The sequence below is a fragment of the Lethenteron reissneri genome, chromosome 68 (genome assembly GCF_015708825.2).
Source record: "Lethenteron reissneri isolate LAM-NWPU_2019-01 chromosome 68, ASM1570882v1, whole genome shotgun sequence".
NCBI classification, from domain to species: domain Eukaryota; kingdom Metazoa; phylum Chordata; class Hyperoartia; order Petromyzontiformes; family Petromyzontidae; genus Lethenteron; species Lethenteron reissneri.
In genome coordinates, this window is record NC_083846.1 from 1825897 (window position 1) to 1843426 (window position 17530).

General features: G+C 43.3%; 1 protein-coding gene across 1 annotated transcript in view; it reads right to left on the minus strand.

Annotated features, from left to right (window-relative positions):
* Window positions 1-10443, minus strand: part of LOC133360299 (mucin-2-like) — a 36453-nt gene extending 26010 nt beyond the window's left edge. The window contains exons 1-8 of the mRNA XM_061578943.1: window positions 10309-10443; window positions 6352-6589; window positions 5822-5936; window positions 5538-5622; window positions 4307-4425; window positions 3238-3472; window positions 2841-2966; window positions 2284-2401 (exon numbers count right to left, since the gene is read on the minus strand). Of these exons, the coding sequence (XP_061434927.1) occupies window positions 2284-2401; window positions 2841-2966; window positions 3238-3472; window positions 4307-4425; window positions 5538-5622; window positions 5822-5936; window positions 6352-6530 (977 nt within the window). The 5' untranslated portion in view covers window positions 6531-6589; window positions 10309-10443. The remainder of the gene's footprint in view (window positions 1-2283; window positions 2402-2840; window positions 2967-3237; window positions 3473-4306; window positions 4426-5537; window positions 5623-5821; window positions 5937-6351; window positions 6590-10308) is intronic.
* Between the last annotated feature and the right edge of the window lie 7087 nt (window positions 10444-17530).

Sequence of the window (17530 nt, forward strand, 5' to 3'; positions counted from 1 at the left end):
AAACTGACACCTTTATTCAAGGAATCATGTTTGCAATAACCACAACACAAGTAGTCAAAAAAGCAAACAAAAAGAAGCAACTCTGATAATGATAATAATATGCACTGTCCTTGAAGTTGATTGGTCCACACCCGAGACGGCTTTCTTTAGAGCCTAGTCCCCATTGGTGTTGGACCAGATGACACCAGAAGGCGTACAACTCAAACACAGTGCAATATCAGAGTATTGAGAGCTCGGGGTAAGCATTTACACTATGAGATCTCTTTTACCAGTGGCAAAATATTGTAGTAGGTTTTTACCCTTTTAAACAGGTACAAAACTGACACCTTTATTCAAGGAATCATGAATAAAGGTGTCAGTTTTGTACCAGTTTAAAAGGGTAAAAACCTACTACTATATTTTGCCACTGGTAAAAGAGATCTCATAGTGTAAATGCTTACCCCGAGCTCTCAATACTCTGATATTGCACTGTGTTTGAGTTGTACGCCTTCTGGTGTCATCTGGTCCAACACCAATGGGGACTAGGCTCTAAAGAAAGCCGTCTCGGGTGTGGACCAATCAACTTCAAGGACAGTGCATTTAATTATCATTATCAGAGTTGCTTCTTTTTGTTTGCTTTTTTGACTACTTGTGTTGTGGTTATTGCAAACATGATTCCTTGAATAAAGGTGTCAGTTTTGTACCAGTTTAAAAGGGTAAAAACCTACTACTACAACACCAAGTGATTCAAGGGCTGTAGAATGCAACACGGTCTTGAGAGCAGTCCAGTTTGCCTCAGCATCTGTATGCTCGAAGCTTAGAGACTCCAGGTGATGGTATAGAGCCTCAACAAAGGCCAGTCTGGTGTGTTCCTGTTGTAGGCGAGTGATGTTAAGACGCTTTAGACGTCTTTTTCCTTGTGGGCGTCTGGGAGGCTTAATCCGGATGTTAAGTTTGGAGATGATGAGACGATGGTCAGTCCAACATTCAGCACCACACATTGTCTTGGTCACCCTGACATTGTGCCGGTCGCTCCTCCTCATGATGACGTAGTCAATCAAGTGCCAGTGGTGTGGACGAGGATGCATCCATGAAGTTTTCTTGCGCTTTGGTAGTTGGAATATCGTGTTGGTGATGAGCAGGTCAAATTCAAAGCATGTTTTCAGCAGCAGAAGGCCGTTGCTGTTACATTTTACAATGCCATGTGCACCCATGACTCCATTCTATGATTGATGGTCACTTCCAACTCTGGCATTGAAGTCACCAAGTATCAGGAGTTTGTCAGAGCTGGCTGTGGCACCAATAATGACTTCCAGGTCATTATAAAACTTGGTTTTGATCTCGTCAGAGTTGGTCATGGTAGGGGCATAGGCACTGATGATGGTGGCCTCCTTTTTACCCATTAGGTGGAGCTTTAGGGTCATTAAACGGTCGTTTATGCCCTTGGGTAGGCTTGCCAGTTGGTTGACCAGGTGGTTTTTAACTGCAAAACCAACACCAGCATCACGTCTCTCCTCCTGGCCTCGTCCGCTCCAGAAGAATGTGTAACCTGTACCCACTTTAGTCACCTGTCCAGTATTGGCCAGTCGGATCTCACTAAGGGCAGCAACATCCACATTATATCTGGCTAGCTGTCTGCCCACGAGGGCGGTGCGTTTCTCAGGTCTTTTTGATCCGGATGGTGTGCGCCTACGGTAGCAGCTAGAGGGCCGGCCCAGATGGAACAAGCCTGAGGCACAATTAGCTGGTCAGACTAGATATAAACTTGAATAGTCATCATACAAAATTCTGTAGATACATTGGTACATGGATACATGCATACGTATCTACGGCCAACCCGACTCCAAAAGGATGCATAATACATGGGTACAAATGATATATAGTAAACAATCTTGATTTGCAGCTTTCCTGACTGCAGTGTTCTTCCTGGTTCAGCAGTTCCACTGCTGAATTATTTTTTCCGCCTGAGGACGACCGCTTGTGTTGCGATCGTAACGTCTTGATATATAATTTTTTCTTTTATTTTTCTACCTACGTGACTTTACGGAAAGAACCAAAGAGTATATAGTACACACTTAGACTTATTTATGCGGTGATAGAGTACACACAAGTATTATGAATATTTGGTATGTGACTTACAAACTACTATTTGCGTACCACATTTTGTGAACCGATGTACTAATAGGTAGGGTTGCTGCAATATGGGAATATGATGATAAATCGTCAAATCATTAACAATGACATAAAATCATATCATGAAAAATTACATTTCAGCATCCCTGATACTAAGCTATTGCGTCTCACCAGTTTTTGCAGCCTGTGATGAGCGATTCTCCACTGGCATAGGAGTGGCCGAGTTGGTTGCACCCACAATTGCTTTGAGGGATGCAGCCCGACCCACTCACATCGTCCCACACCATCCCTGCAGTTCCCAAACACCACAAGAGAGATGGTAAGGAGAGAAATCTAGTTTATCCATATGTAAAGGTTGGAGAGCGAGAGATAGGAGATCAATATATGAAAGTTAATTTTACTTGGACCAAGGTAGTCTTATTTGCAAGAGTGACCTTGGGCACTAGTCGACCAGTAAGTACGATGATTGCTATGCAGGGATTTTTCGAATTTGGCAAATTTGGATCCTCAGAAGGGATATGAAGTGGCACTGGCCGTTATGACTTCTTTCACATGAACATGAATGCTCTCTTCAGTCATCTCAAGGAGCTGCTTCTGAATAGAGGGGGACACAATATGCGATGCATTGCTGTACTTTCGGGGGCATGTTCCCCGCAGGCCCCCCACCATAGAACCCTCAATGCTCGGTAAAGAATAGAAAATTACATCTATTGATTCACTGTTTATACCTTCAGGGCAGAAGCAGCCATCCACACAGGTGCTTGGGCAGTTGATGGAGGCGGAGGGGTTTGAGCAGGTGTCTTTGCACACCGGTCCACACTCCCTGTGCACCTGACCTCTCGGGCACGTCACACCTGAGTGAGTAGGAGTCAGTTACACGCACAAAAGGTAAAGATTCTCCGCGTGGCCTTATAGACCGTAATGGCAAGAGCTGTTAGCGAGCAACTTTCTCTCCCATCTCACCAACACACCACACCACTGGTCTCTCCCGACCAGATCTCACCGCACACGCACCACCGCTCTCTCCGGATCTTACTCTGTACTGCACCACTGCTCTCTGCCATCTTACCAGTACACCACAACACCATTTAACCCCACACCACAGCACCATTCTCCCCATCTCACCGCAGAATTCTGGAGAACGCCACGTGCCCGGCGATCCATTAGCCTGCGTGCACCGTCGAGAGAACTCGGCGATCGTCGCACAGCCATCACAAGGGTAGAGCCCAGCAGTGCCGTTGCAGTCCAAACGGCAAATGTCCGACAGTGAAATATTAATCAGCAAGCTCTTCAGTTGATGGTCCACGATGCTGACGCAGGAAAGAAGCTCGCCTTGCAATAGGTGCTGAATGTGTTGTGTCTGGAGCAGGAGAAAGAGAGGCGTCTTATTTGCTTAAATGTTTACATTAGCAATCTTATTTCTATTATTTTAACAAATTCCAACTGAGGCTTAAAGGGTTCGTGATTTAGCTCTGTCCATCTCTCAAACTGTACCGGCGTAAAATTCACAATAACATGGCAACTAAAACCAGTGCTAAATGGATAAGCCTTTTTGGCGAAGTTGATATCACACACTATGCACGCGCATCGCTTCCACACGATTCATTACGTGACATCATCCTCTGACATTACACATCATGTCATCTCGTTGTGTGGATTTAAATCATACTATTATCATTGATTAAAACATTCCAAGGACAAACGCAAATTGGAAAGGGTTAGAGAATCCATGAATACACATTCGTTTTCTTACTTGTTTATGGGTGGAGCGAAAGAATAGTGTATCATCTATTCCGCTATAAACTAAGCTGAATTTCATTCCCAGCCATGGCCAACATAACTGCCAAATGTTATTTGAAACGGTCCTCGGGCCTCCACCACGTTACCAGCATGTACTGATCAGCGTGGTAAAGCAATGTTAAACATGCTCCATGATAGACATGGCCTTCATCCAGCAGTAGATTGACAGAGGGCTGAAATTTTATTATTTAATATCCAAATTATTAGATGATGTGCTGTGGCAGAGCTCCCTCTCGGAATGTTACAAATTAAAGTCTGAGACCATTAAACGCACTTCGCACAAAACTCTAGTTTAATCTTGGACGGGTAGCTGTGATTTGAAGGCAGGATCTCATTACTTATTGTCGCTGCGAGTCAATTGCTAGAGCCTGGGTAAACAGAGTTCAGCATATACCTTGTTCAGACAGTATTCTCTTGACAAATCTGAGTTAGTTTGCTGTGGCTCTTGGGAACACATTTCCAAGTTGTTTAGCTTATTCATCAGCGTGTAATCACTTTCTGAACGCAGATGACCTGCAGCACATCACAAACGGTAAAAGATAAAAGTTAGCACCTGACACTGGAGGCCAGGGGTAGAATTCCCCATCAGAAACACTTGTGATCACAGATTTCCTCCTCACTCCGATAAAAAACTTAACAAAGAAGAGCACGAAATAAAACAGTTTATTCTGCCTTAAACTGATAAATTAGAAACATGAACATTGACAAAGAAAATAAAAAAATGAAGAATGTGCAAAGAAGATGAATGCATTGTATCCTTGGAATTACACTGAAAAACAGGAAAAGGTCATTGATTTAGAGAAGTTAAAAGGTAATGCCTGTTAACAAAGGTAACTGGCTTGGACAGGACATCTCGTTAGAAATGATATCCAGTGGTAAAGAATAACAGATGTGTAGCAGCCAAGGGAGGGAAGGTGTCTAAGAGTAGGCTAGTCGCATGCCAATAAAACTAAGATGTTTAATTGTTAAAGTTGGAATGAGTCAACATAGATTGAAAAAAACAAATTCAGCCATCACAGTTCATTGTTCAATGTATACTGGACTCACACTATCAACTCACTGCAGAACCTCGTTTAATCATGGCTGGATGAAACCTAATTTTGAACCCAGGACACTGGTGCCAGCTGCTCGGAACTCTGAGCTCACTTAGCAACACGGCCACATCATTACGGTTCAAATGTAATTATCTTGTGCAAGTCTTTACCAGTGTGAATGAGTCCCAAATACAGGTCAAAGGAAGAAAATAAAACTGGGTTGGTGACATTACTTAAAGGTAAGGTGTTCACCACTTTATGCAGAGGTACACGGTTATAATCCAGCAGCTGCCCTGATTAAGACTGCGGGTGTATTAATCATAGACATACTATGCGACATCGGATTTACAATGGACGTTAAGCATCCCGTGTCGTCATTCACAAGAATAGGCCGTTGTGTAACGGCATCATGGTTCAAATTTGCTAAGTTCAAAAATTACCCAAAAACTCCTCGATTGAATTTACTGGCAGTGGGGTTCCCCTTTCAAATTATTGACATGTGATGTGATGTACAGCATTATGACATGTCCAGAATATAGGACACTATATATAAAAACTATTCATTTTCATTCACTTGACACCGGCTCTCACCATTCAAATATAAATCATCTGCAATGCCGTTAAAATCTCCACACAGCCCGGTAGTTTTGGTGTGGAATTTGGGGTCAAGTTTAACCTACAGAGAAAGAAAAACACAGTTTAATAATCGTACATTATTCATGCAAGGTACATTTTAATTACCAAGAAAATCACAATCCTAGCACTGGGTCACACCCTTTTGAAACTCTTCCAATCAACAGAGGCATCATGCCATCAAGTCAAAGATGGATACCTTGGATACTCGCCCCACACGATTCAGTCTCAACACTGCTCACCGTGATGGCATTGTTCTGGTCCCACAGCAGAGAGAAGCCCATGATGGAGGAGCACTTGATGTAGGATCCCACCATCTCAATCTGGATGCTGTGGTTTTTGTACGGCAGCTGCACCCTGGAAGAAACAAGTGACACAGCCATGTGTCTTAGATTGGCGGTCAGTGTTACAATGCAATATATACATGACGATATAATTTGGATTTATATAGCGTCGATATGTGACTGGATCTAAAAACGTTGGACAGAAACAGTGGACATATTTATTGAGTCGATGGTCTCTGAGAATCTGCAGGTCTCTTTGTGAGTCTGTGGGTCACTATAAAATATTATTTGGATTTATATAGCATCTAAATGTGACTGTATTGCAACACCAATAAAACAGTGAATGAAAGCAGGAGGGTTTGGGAAATATACTGTGATCCATCACCCTCTTCCTCTAAATCACTGGAATAGCTGTGCACTTTTGACTGCCGCAGGCAGAATCACCCTGTGGGGAAGAACTCAAAACAATGAAGAACAAAATAACTTACCTCTGGCCGCTAATGCTTTGGCCCTCTCTTGTCAGGTTCAAGGATATGCCCTCCATGGTCACCACCACATTCTCCACACTCATTCTGTCCAAAGCGCTTCTCTGGAAGCTCACGGACAATGACGGGGAACCGGTGATGGACACCAGGCTCAGAGAACATGAGGACAGCGGCAGGTCCATGGAAGCATGGTCGAATGTGAGAAGGTGGCCGGTTCCCCACACGCTGCATATAGTGTCATCTGTGGGCGAAACGGCAAAACCCAGAACTGTCGGCAACGGGGTATCACAGACATTAAGTCGGCACAGCTAAGTGCCTGAATTTGAATATGAATATCAGTCGCCCCGTATTAAATTGTAATCTCAAGTACCATAATTAAATCGGGATTATGACCTCATTCTACTTATTTCCAATCTTGAATTGAAGGAATTTGGTGCAATAAGCAACAATACTCTCTGCGGAAAAAAATATATAAAAATGTGTCACTTGTGTGAATAAATAAGCAAATTAAAGGGATATCAGTAGTTGTGTGACGTAATCGTCTGGGGCCGCTCTCTTGACACCAGATGATGTACCGCTTCCTGTTGTAAATTGAACTCTTCTTCACTTCAAGACATGATTGTCTTTTATATTTCTTGAATGTTAAGATCCCAACAAACATTAGGCCTGCGAAGGCAATGAACATCCCAAAATTGAACCTTAGACCAGGGCTTAGCCCCTTCACACCTATTTACCAGGTTGAGCATTCAAATATGGCCTGGGCAGTAATGCATCTCGAAGCTGGACTCAGTGAGAGAGGGAAAAAGGGTCAGCACTAGCAGCGCACCTGGTATACTGATGTGATCGGTGAACCCGTGCCCTTGGACGCATCAGTCCACCATATGCTAAGCATGTGGTAACATTACACACTTTCATTAAGGAAAAATGTTATAAATACATGTTTACAATGTATTTATGCTCATCTCCTGTTTACAGCACAGATCCGGTTGTGGAAATTACACATTCCTATGGCAAGGGAAAGTCCATCCATAGGATAACCACTGATGACTTCCCCACAAAATTCTACTTCATTTTATCGATTTCAGTTGGGATGATGGGCTGAGTCAACCCACAACCTAGATCTGAATTCGCAACCTTCGCACAATTCACCTTCTTGGTTCTTTCGGTAAAGTCACGTAGAAGGGAAATAAAAAAATAATAAAAAAATAAAACATAATAAAATAATTATCACGACGTTTCGGCCACAACGCAAGCAGCCGTACTCAGGTGAAGAACAGGTCTGTCGGGAAGACGCTGAGGACGGCTGCTTGCGTTGTGGCCGAAACGTCGTGAGAATTATTTTATTGTTTTATTTTTTATTATTTCCCTTCTACGTGACTTTACCGAAAGAACCAAGAAGATGAATCCCTGCAGTCACGAAAGCTTTAAATCGAAACTTCGCACAATTATTTGCATTGCAAGATTTCATGAAAGCTCTTAAAACTATTTTTAGATCCTTGTAAAGCAATGACTTGTAAGCTAGTCAAGATTTCCGAATAAGATAGTGGTATCAGCATTTCCATCGGAGCAGTTTCAAGTTAAATTTGCATTCAACATAAAGATTGTGCCCATGAACAGTGGGTAAAACCCAGCAAGGAATCTTACACTGAGGGCAACCTTCGATTAGCACAGTTGGCTACATACGGTTCGAAAGAAGTTCAACATACATACAACCATCACGTATATAGCTGTACATATATTTAGCCATGTATTGCTATATACGTTTATTAAATTTTCAGACAATTTTAAAGAGTATCCAGGGGAATTTTTTTTTTTCAAAATGTAATTTTATAGTTTTATAACGAGATTCTGCTTTAGTTTCATTCATACATTGTCTGCTGAGGAATTCTACCACATTTGAAAATATATTTAACTTCATTTCACCACTTGCTGTCTTCCAGTGGAATTGCACCATCTTGCAGTGGATGCATTCACAACATGAAAAACAGGTCAACTCCATACTATGAATTGTGTCGGATAGGTTTGACCGGTATTTCAGACGTGACTGGTACCTGGATCATGGTGAATGTTTTTTATGTGCACGAGTCAGATAGGTAAGTGGGGCACGAAAAGTTTCAAAGGATGTGTCTCAGATTACTGTAGTGCAGAGGTCTGAACTCCCTTGCCTGGTATGCAGAAGGTCGTTGGTTCAAGCCCAACCCCTGTGTATATTTGGAGTTCACATAAGCTCCCCGTGGTTGTGTATTTTTCTCCAGGTCCTCTGGTTTTGCCCTCCACATTTAAAAATATGCGTTTAGATTATTTTGTTTCGATAAATTCCCACGTGATAAGACGCCACTTTCAATGAGCTATCTATCATGTGTGCTCGGTTCACCTATGAAAACTAGCGCAAAGTCGTAGCCATGGAGTGAACATTGGGGGGGACCAAATTTTCCAGGGGGTCTGGGGGTCCCCCCCCCCAGAAAAAAAAAAATCTAAATTTGAAAACGAATTTCCTGCTTAAAATATAAAAAAATTTTAACTAACACATAGGATGGACTTATTAATTTTTTTACAATGTCTAATAGTGCGGACAAGATGCTTGAGGCAAGGCTTCGGTGGTACGGCCATGTGATGCGAAGTGAAGAGTCATCAGTGGCCAAGACTGCTGTGCGTATTGAGCCAGAGGGCCGCCGTCCACGCGGACGTCCGAAGAAGCGATGGATGGACCGAATAAAGGAAGACATGAAGACGGTCAACGCATCCCGTGAAGATGCCCTGGACCGAGCCAAATGGAGAAGACAATGCCGAAAAGCGGACCCTGCGCCACAGCGGGAACAACGCTAGGAAGAAGTCTAATAGTGCATTGTATTAAATTGCTGTTTTTTCTTTTTAACATTTTCTTGTTTCATTGTATGTAATGGCAGAGATTAGGGATTTATAAAGTACAACCATAACCGTAATCATATAAACAAAAATCGATTTTATAGCAATATATTGGCGGGGACATTTTGAACATATTTTATTATAATTACGGCCTTGAACTAGCTTATAGCTCAGTGGGCTTTACCTAGTAAAATAAAAGTTTAGTTTAGGAGAACAAGATATTTCTTCTTGTGTAACTGATGGCTCACAGAGGCGGTCAGGGGAAAATGTGCGGAGTTTTTTGTTGTAAAACTGTTGAAGTGGAATGTTTTCTGTACTAAGATACTAGAGTTGTATAGAAACGTAGAATCATACATTTACCAACTGGCAGAACAAGTTCACGGGGGGGGAGTGGATTCATGTTAAAAAAAACTATTGTCAGTATATTTGCCTAATTCAAGATGTGTCTGTTAAGATAGATAGTAGCAGACAATATAAACATTCCTATTTAAAGCCCTTTTTTAAATGTACTCCTGGATGAACTTTCTCCATGCTATGTCAGTCATGAGGCTTCGTGAACTAGTACGTGTATAAAATACACTAAATTACTCGATCATTAACATGTTGGGATTACATTAGATGGTATTTTACCTCAGAATTCCATGCAAAATGCATGGCCACAGTATCATTACATGGCATAACCGCAGCGTTACATTATATTGCAAAGTATTTGGGTCACTTTTTTCATAAAGATAAATAAAAACAGCGACTGTATGTTACAAATGATCATGTATTGCTATGAAAATACGTGTATAATCGTACGTGTATTATTGCATTTATTACATTATTACATTAACATTGCATTAATACATAAAATAGTATGCAGGCAATTACCTCAGCTTAACAGTAATATTAATTCCCTGAGGCAAAAATCGTAATACTGTATTAACGTACAATTCATTACCTCAGCCTAATAATAATTAATTATGACCAATTAATCACCTCGAACGCAAATAATTTGCGTGTAATTATCTCAGTCTGTTAATAAAGTAGTATTAATCGAGTGCGAACGATTACCTCAGCTCAGTCACAACACCTTTGCGTGAAATTATTTACCTCAATTAACAAAAAAAGCGCGGGAAGCCGACTTGAGGGCTCATTTGCATATCGAGACGATACCCTCGAGACGTGGGGACTGTGGCGATTTGTTGATAGAGACGACGCGGGCTCGCACGCCCTGGGGACTGTGGCGATTTGCTTAACAACCCGGGTCCTGAGATCGCCACACAGGGTGGCAGTTGCTACTGTCACGTTGAGGTGGCAGTTGCTACTGTCACATTGAGGTGGCAGTTGCTTCTGTCACATTGAGGTGGCAGTTGCTACTGTCACATTGAGGTGGCAGTTGCTACTGTCACGTTGAGGTGGCAGTTGCTACTGTCACGTTAAGGTGGCAGTTGCTACTGTCACGTTGAGGTGGCAGTTGCTACTGTCACGTTGAGGTGGCAGTTGCTAGTGTCACGTTGAGGTGGCAGTTGCTTCTGTCACATTGAGGTGGCAGTTGCTACTGTCACGTTAAGGTGGCAGTTGCTACTGTCACGTTGAGGTGGCAGTTGGTACTGTCACGTTGAAGTGGCAGTTGCTACTGTCACGTTAAGGTGGCAGTTGCTACTGTCACGTTGAGGTGGCAGTTGCTACTGTCACGTTCAGGTGGCAGTTGCGACTGTCAAGCTGAGTTTGCAGTTGCTACTGTTACATTGAGGTGGCAGTTGCTACTGTCAAGCTGAGTTGGCAGTTGCTACTGTCAAGTCAGTTGCCAGTTGCGACTGTCACGTCGAGGTGGCAGTTGCTACTGTCAAGTTGAGTTGGCAGTTGCGACTGTCACGTTCAGGTGGCAGTTGCGACTGTCAAGCTGAGTTGGCAGTTGCGACTGTCAAGTCAGTTGGCAGTTGCGACTGTCACGTCGAGGTGGCAGTTGCTACTGTCACGTTGAGGTGGCAGTTGGTACTGTCATGTTGAGGTGCCAGTTGGTACTGTCACGTTGAGTTGGCAGTTGCTACTGTCACGTTGAGGTGGCAGTTGCTACTGTTAAGTTGAGGTGGCAGTTGCTACTGTCACGTTGAGGTGGCAGTTGCTACTGTCACGTTTAGGTGGCAGTTGCTACTGTCACGTTAAGGTGGCAGTTGCTACTGTCACGTTGAGGTGGCAGTTGCTACTGTCACATTGAAGTGGCAGTTGCTACTGTCACGTTAAGGTGGCAGTTGCTACTGTCACGTTGAGGTGACAGTTGCTACTGTCACATTGAGGTGGCAGTTGCTACTGTCACGTTAAGGTGGCAGTTGCTACTGTCACGTTGAGGTGGCAGTTGCTACTGTCACGTTGAAGTGGCAGTTGCTACTGTCACGTTAAGGTGGCAGTTGCTACTGTCACGTTGAGGTGGCAGTTGCATCTGTCAAGCTGAGTTGGCAGTTGCTACTGTCAAGTCAGTTGGCAGTTGCGACTGTCACGTCGAGGTGGCAGTTGCTACTGTCACGTTGAGGTGGCAGTTGTGACTGTCACGTTGAGGTGGCAGTTGCGACTGTCAAGTCAGTTGGCAGTTGTGACTGTCACGTCGAGTTGGCAGTTGCTACTGTCAAGTCAGTTGGCAGTTGTGACTGTCACGTTGAGGTGGCAGTTGCTACTGACAAGCTGAGTTGGCAGTTGGTACTGTCATGTTGAGGTGCCAGTTGGTACTGTCACGTTGAGTTGGCAGTTGCTACTGTCACGTTGAGGTGGAAGTTGCTACTGTCACGTTGAGGTGGCAGTTGCTACTGTCCGGTTGAGGTGGCAGTTGCTACTGTCAAGTTCAGTTGGCAGTTGATACTTTCAGTTGTCAACTATATTCTTGGTCTTTCGGTAAAGTCACGTAGATAGGTTCAAAGAAAATAACAAAAACCTATCTACGTGACTTTACCGAAAGACCCACGAATATTCATTCCTGCAGTCACAAAAGCTTTAAGTCAAGTTGCCAACTATTTCATTTTTTATTTTACCAGGTTAGGCCCGCTGAGCTATGTAGTAGCTCTTTTTCAAAAGCGAACTGACCACAAATGCTCGCTCAACGAAGTGGCTTGTCGTGTGGAAATGTATAGCAGCCACATACTCTAAACGCGCGTTTCTACAACATTGGGTCAACGGTTCCAACCACATTGGGCCAATGGTTGGCACATTTACTGAAATGTCGCGTCCCGGATTCACCTACATTAGTGACCATCACCACACTGCCACCCTTTATCAACTACTATCACACACTGCATTTACCTCCATGGTACAAATCGTCGTAGATTCCGGTTGAAGGTTGAATGGTCGTGGACAGGTCATCCATCACAGACGCTTCACCTGAGCAGTGGAACAAGCGGGAAGTGGGGGTGATTAGCGATTGATTACCACTTATGTCACATATCATCAGTCACGCCAGAATGCAATCCTATGAAGGATACAAGTTTTTTATATCTATATATATAAAAAAGGAAAATTTGTGAATGTGTCTTTTCGAAATGTTTAGCCTACTTCCCGACATGCAACAAACTTGAAATTTGCCATGTGGGTACTTTCCAGACTGCACACCATGCAAAATTATAAAAATATACTTTTTTGTAGTGGGGGGGGGGGCGCAATAATGCAGATATTTAGCACGGCAAGTGAGCTGTGACGTCACATATCTCATGTCACTCCCGCAAATGCGGAAGCGTCACGCAGTGTGCCTGCTCATGTCACGCACCCCCCCCCCCCCAACACTCCACGAGTAAAATGCCATACAAATGTGTTGCAGGTCTAAGGTGTTCTTCGCGCAGCATTGCTGCTTTATTATTTCAGTTGTTTACTGCCGTACGCACCCTGAAAATTGTGTGTTTGCAGCAAGCACGTGTGTGTGTACCTATGGAAGCGCGACGGCCACCACCAGTGACGATTATTTGAACCGGTCCTGGGCCTCTCCTAGGTCGACTCAGCCTCAAACGAGTAACTGGTGTGGTGTGTGAACATCACCACTGGGGGGGCAAAGGCGGCCGGGCGTGGTGCTGGGCACTCACCCCGTCGTATAAACTATACACCGTTTTTTTTTATTTTACCAGGTAATAACAAATGATAGCTCAACGAAGTGGCTTATCAGGTGGAAATGTATAGCAGCCAAATACTCAAAATGCATGTTTATAATTGTGGAGGGGAAAATCGGAGAGACACGCAAACTCCAAATATATAGCAGGCGTCAGGGTCGGGATCGAATCCACGACCTCCTGCCTACCAGGCGAGGTAGTCAACATCTCATAGCCACCGCGGCGCCCACCATACTTCACCGCGCTGAAAATTGCGGGTCGGGGAAAACCATCATCATTTACTTCCATACCCCTTCCCGTCCCGGAGCTGGACGTTTAAGAAATCGGACTCTGCTCTTGACTTTCCGAAGTGGGGAGTGGAGGGGGGTAGTTGCGAGCCTTGGGTTGTCACTGCCAGGTTAAAGCTGCGGGTTCGTGGCTTATGTGGAAATGTAGAGCAGACAAATACTAAAAATGCATGTTTTTAATTGTGGAGGGAAAACCCGGAAGACCAGGAGGAAAAAAAATCCACGCTACCATGGGGAGTGAGACACGCAAATTCAAAATATACAGGCGTCATGGTCAGGATCGAACGCACGACTTCCTGCATACCTGGCGAGGTAATCAACATCACACCACCTTGGCGCCATAACTCGGTTTTATGCACAGCTGGAGTAGCTGAGTAGCGGTTGACAATTCAGTGCCCGGTGCTAAGTTCCATCTCCCCCCACCCCACCGCCTCCTCTGCTACTGTGGCGTCGGCATCGCCCCACAAAATAATTTTTAGCCACCCGCAGGCTCCAGCTTCGCTTCGTTTTTTTAAACCAAAAAAAATCGACGGGACTTTTGGGCAGTGCAATATTGTTTTTTTTTGGGGGGGGGGGTGGAGGGTAGCGATTTCATACTGATTCCTGTTAATTTTGTGTAGAAATCTTCTTGGTTCTTTCGGTAAAGTCACGTAGAAGGGAAATAAAAAAATTAAAACATTATTATATTATTATGTTTAATTTATAAAAATAAAAATAATTATTTTATTGTTTTATTTCTATTATTTTATTATTTCCCTTCTACGTGACTTTACCGGAAGAACCAAGAAGATGAATCCCTGCAGTCACGAAAGCTTTAAATCGAAATTTGTGTAGAAAACACACGCGTACTAATACAATGTTACTCTCTCTGCCACGGCCAGCATCAGCGGCAAGTGATATCTGAACCAGTCCTGTGTAACATTTTCACAAACCTGCACTTACCAGCGAGGTGAAGTATGGTCAAACAACCCTGATGACTGACAGCGTGGGGAAGGCACTCATCCATCAGTAGATTGAAAAAAAGGGTTGTAAATTATTTATTATTTTTAGGCAATTTTTTTTTATAATGAGCGTAATTGTGGTTAATATTAACGACAACGTAAATGATGCCTCCTTCCCATGTTTGTTTCTACATACAAAGTAAAAGTATTTTCTTCACAACCCATCTGCTCTGCACGGCCTTATCATCAGCAGCATTAGTTCAATACAAACCTTGACAGCCAGTGTCTCATCAACAGTCAGCTCCACTTGAAAAAATATTACAATGATTATGTTTTTTTGTTTATATGTGTATTTACCCAGGAGAGGCCCGCTGAGTCGTACGACTCTTTCGACTGCCAAGTGTTTCATAGTAGGGGCAATAATTACCATTCAGTGATTTGTTGTTCATATTTAAAATTTGGTAAAGGTGGACCATGACTTACAATGGTGGCACAAAATGGTCCACTCCCGTGAATGACGTCAGGGGATCTATGGCTGAAGGGTTTTGGTAGTACATATTGTTTATGTCGTTTATTGTGAAAATTCCGTCACAGTTCCTATGATCACTGTTTCATTGCTTTCATGGCTTTATTTTGGTGATTTTGAAAAGTTTTTTGGTTTGGCCATGTTTGTTTGTTGTAGTACGGAGTAAGACTGATGGCCTTAATCTAAGTTGTCTTGTGGTTGTTGTTGTTGTTTGACTTGCATCCCACTGGGATTGTTGCACACAGCGTTGGTGTACGGTGCTTTTTCTGCAATATTTTGCTGTCTTTTCTTAGATTTTCTGTTTGCACTTAGTCACATTCACTTTAATATGTTTTCTTGTTCATGTTTTTGTTTTTTGTTTGTTGCGGTTGCACCCAATTCAAGAGCCGAATGGCTCACAGGGCTATACCTAATAAATGAACTTGACCTTGAATGTCCACCATGAGCGAAGCGGACTGCGCGTAGTAATTTTATGGCTAATACGCTATGAGTCGAGGCGGCCGCTCGATTCAAACCGTGAACCTCTGCAACGAGTGGCGATCGAGCTACCCTCACCGCCCTATCCTCACCGCCTTACCCTCACCGCCCTCACCACCCTACCCTCACCGCCCTATCCTTGCCGCCTTACCCTCACCGCCCTCACCACCCTACCCTCACCGCCCTACCCTCACCACCCTATCCTCACCGCCCTACCCTCATCGCCCTGCCTTCACCGCCTTATCATCAGCATCATCATCACTATCTTCACCGTCATCATCGCCCAGCTGATGGCTACCAAACGCAGTACAATGCAGGGCCTATTTATTCAATCGCCTTGCTCCAATTTACCACTCAACGTGCAATTTTATCAAATGTGCTTTGTTGTGCATAACGTCTGCCACGTGACGAGAGATGGGCACAGTATATAACTTAAATGTAATTTAAATAACACGTAGGTTTTCGCGACCAATATCATCCCTAATAGAGGTTTTTTGGGTTTAGATCGTGTAAATATCTAAATGTGTCGTTAAAACCCGCCACTACCCGACACAGCCAACTAGTAAGGGTTGTCACGTAAACAGAACGTAGCCAATTCGTCACAAGTACAGCGCACCGGTGTGTTGGAGAGCCAAACCACAACATTTACAATGTGAGTACGACGTTTCACCGATCAACTGTTGTTATGCCCCGTGAGGACTATGATAATAAAATAAAAGATCTACTTGATGAAGGTCCCTACCTTAAAATTTAACGAGACCCAACCAGCACCTTGGAACATAAAACAACGGCAATCATTGCCAAGTCATCAATTCCCAAGGAATAGCAATACCTGATCAAACCAAGGGCATCAAAACCACCAAGACTTTATGCGCTACCAAAAATTCACAAACCTGATGTCCAATTAAGACCCATAGTACAATAGGCTCTGCCACGTACAAATTAGCACAATACGTAACGAAACAAATACAGCCCTACATCGGCAGGACCTCTTCATCAAAAACTCTGAACATTTCTTAAATATAATTAAAGATATTAAGCTTAACCCCAATGATATTCTCGTAACTTTTCATGTGACTTCTTTGTTCCCGAGGGTTCCAGTCAACGAGTCAATTCAATTACTTGGGACTGGTAACAAACAAAGGTTTAGCCAAAGATATCCCAAGACTAGCTGAACACTATCTAAAGAACACCTTCTTCTTGTGGCAAGGTGACATCTACAAACAAAAAAGCAGCAATTGGTTCTCATTTGTCTCCTGTGATAGCGAATTTGTACATGGAAGATTTTGAAACAAAAGGAATAGCTTCAGGGCACACTAAAACCCTCTGCTTTGTTTAGATATATGGATGACACATTGGTGGTCTGGCCACATGGCAAAGATACACTGAACGCATTTCTAAATCACCTCAACTCGCAAAACCCATCTATCCAATTCACCATGGAAGTGGAAGCTGACAGAACTCTACCATTTCTGGATATCTTGCTCAGACGGGGTCGAAATGGTAAAATTACACACAGTGTTTACCCAAAAAAACCGCATATTGACGCCTATCTGAATGCAGAGTCACACCATCACCCCACACAGAAATCTGCTCTTATCAAGACGCTCATTCATCGAGCTAAAAAAAGTCTCAGATGGTGACAGTCTGAGAAGTGAAATTCAACATGTTAAAGAAGTGCTTCAAATGAACGGTTACAATGATGCACAAATCAACAGGGCATTGAATTCCAAAACCAAATCAAATAACACGAGCATTGGATAATCAACGTTTTTGGGTTAGATCGCGTTATTTATAAATGTGTCGTAACCCTCCACCACCCGACACGGCCAATCAGCAAAAAAGTGTCACGTTGACAAAATACAAATAGTTCACTACTTTAGCCCACTGGTGTGTTGAAGCGTGAAACCACAACATTTACAATTTTTGATTTCGACGTTTCGCTGGTAATTGCATCCAGCATCATCGGGCAATTCGCCAGACACTTTTTTGCTGATTGGCCGTGTCGGGTGGTGG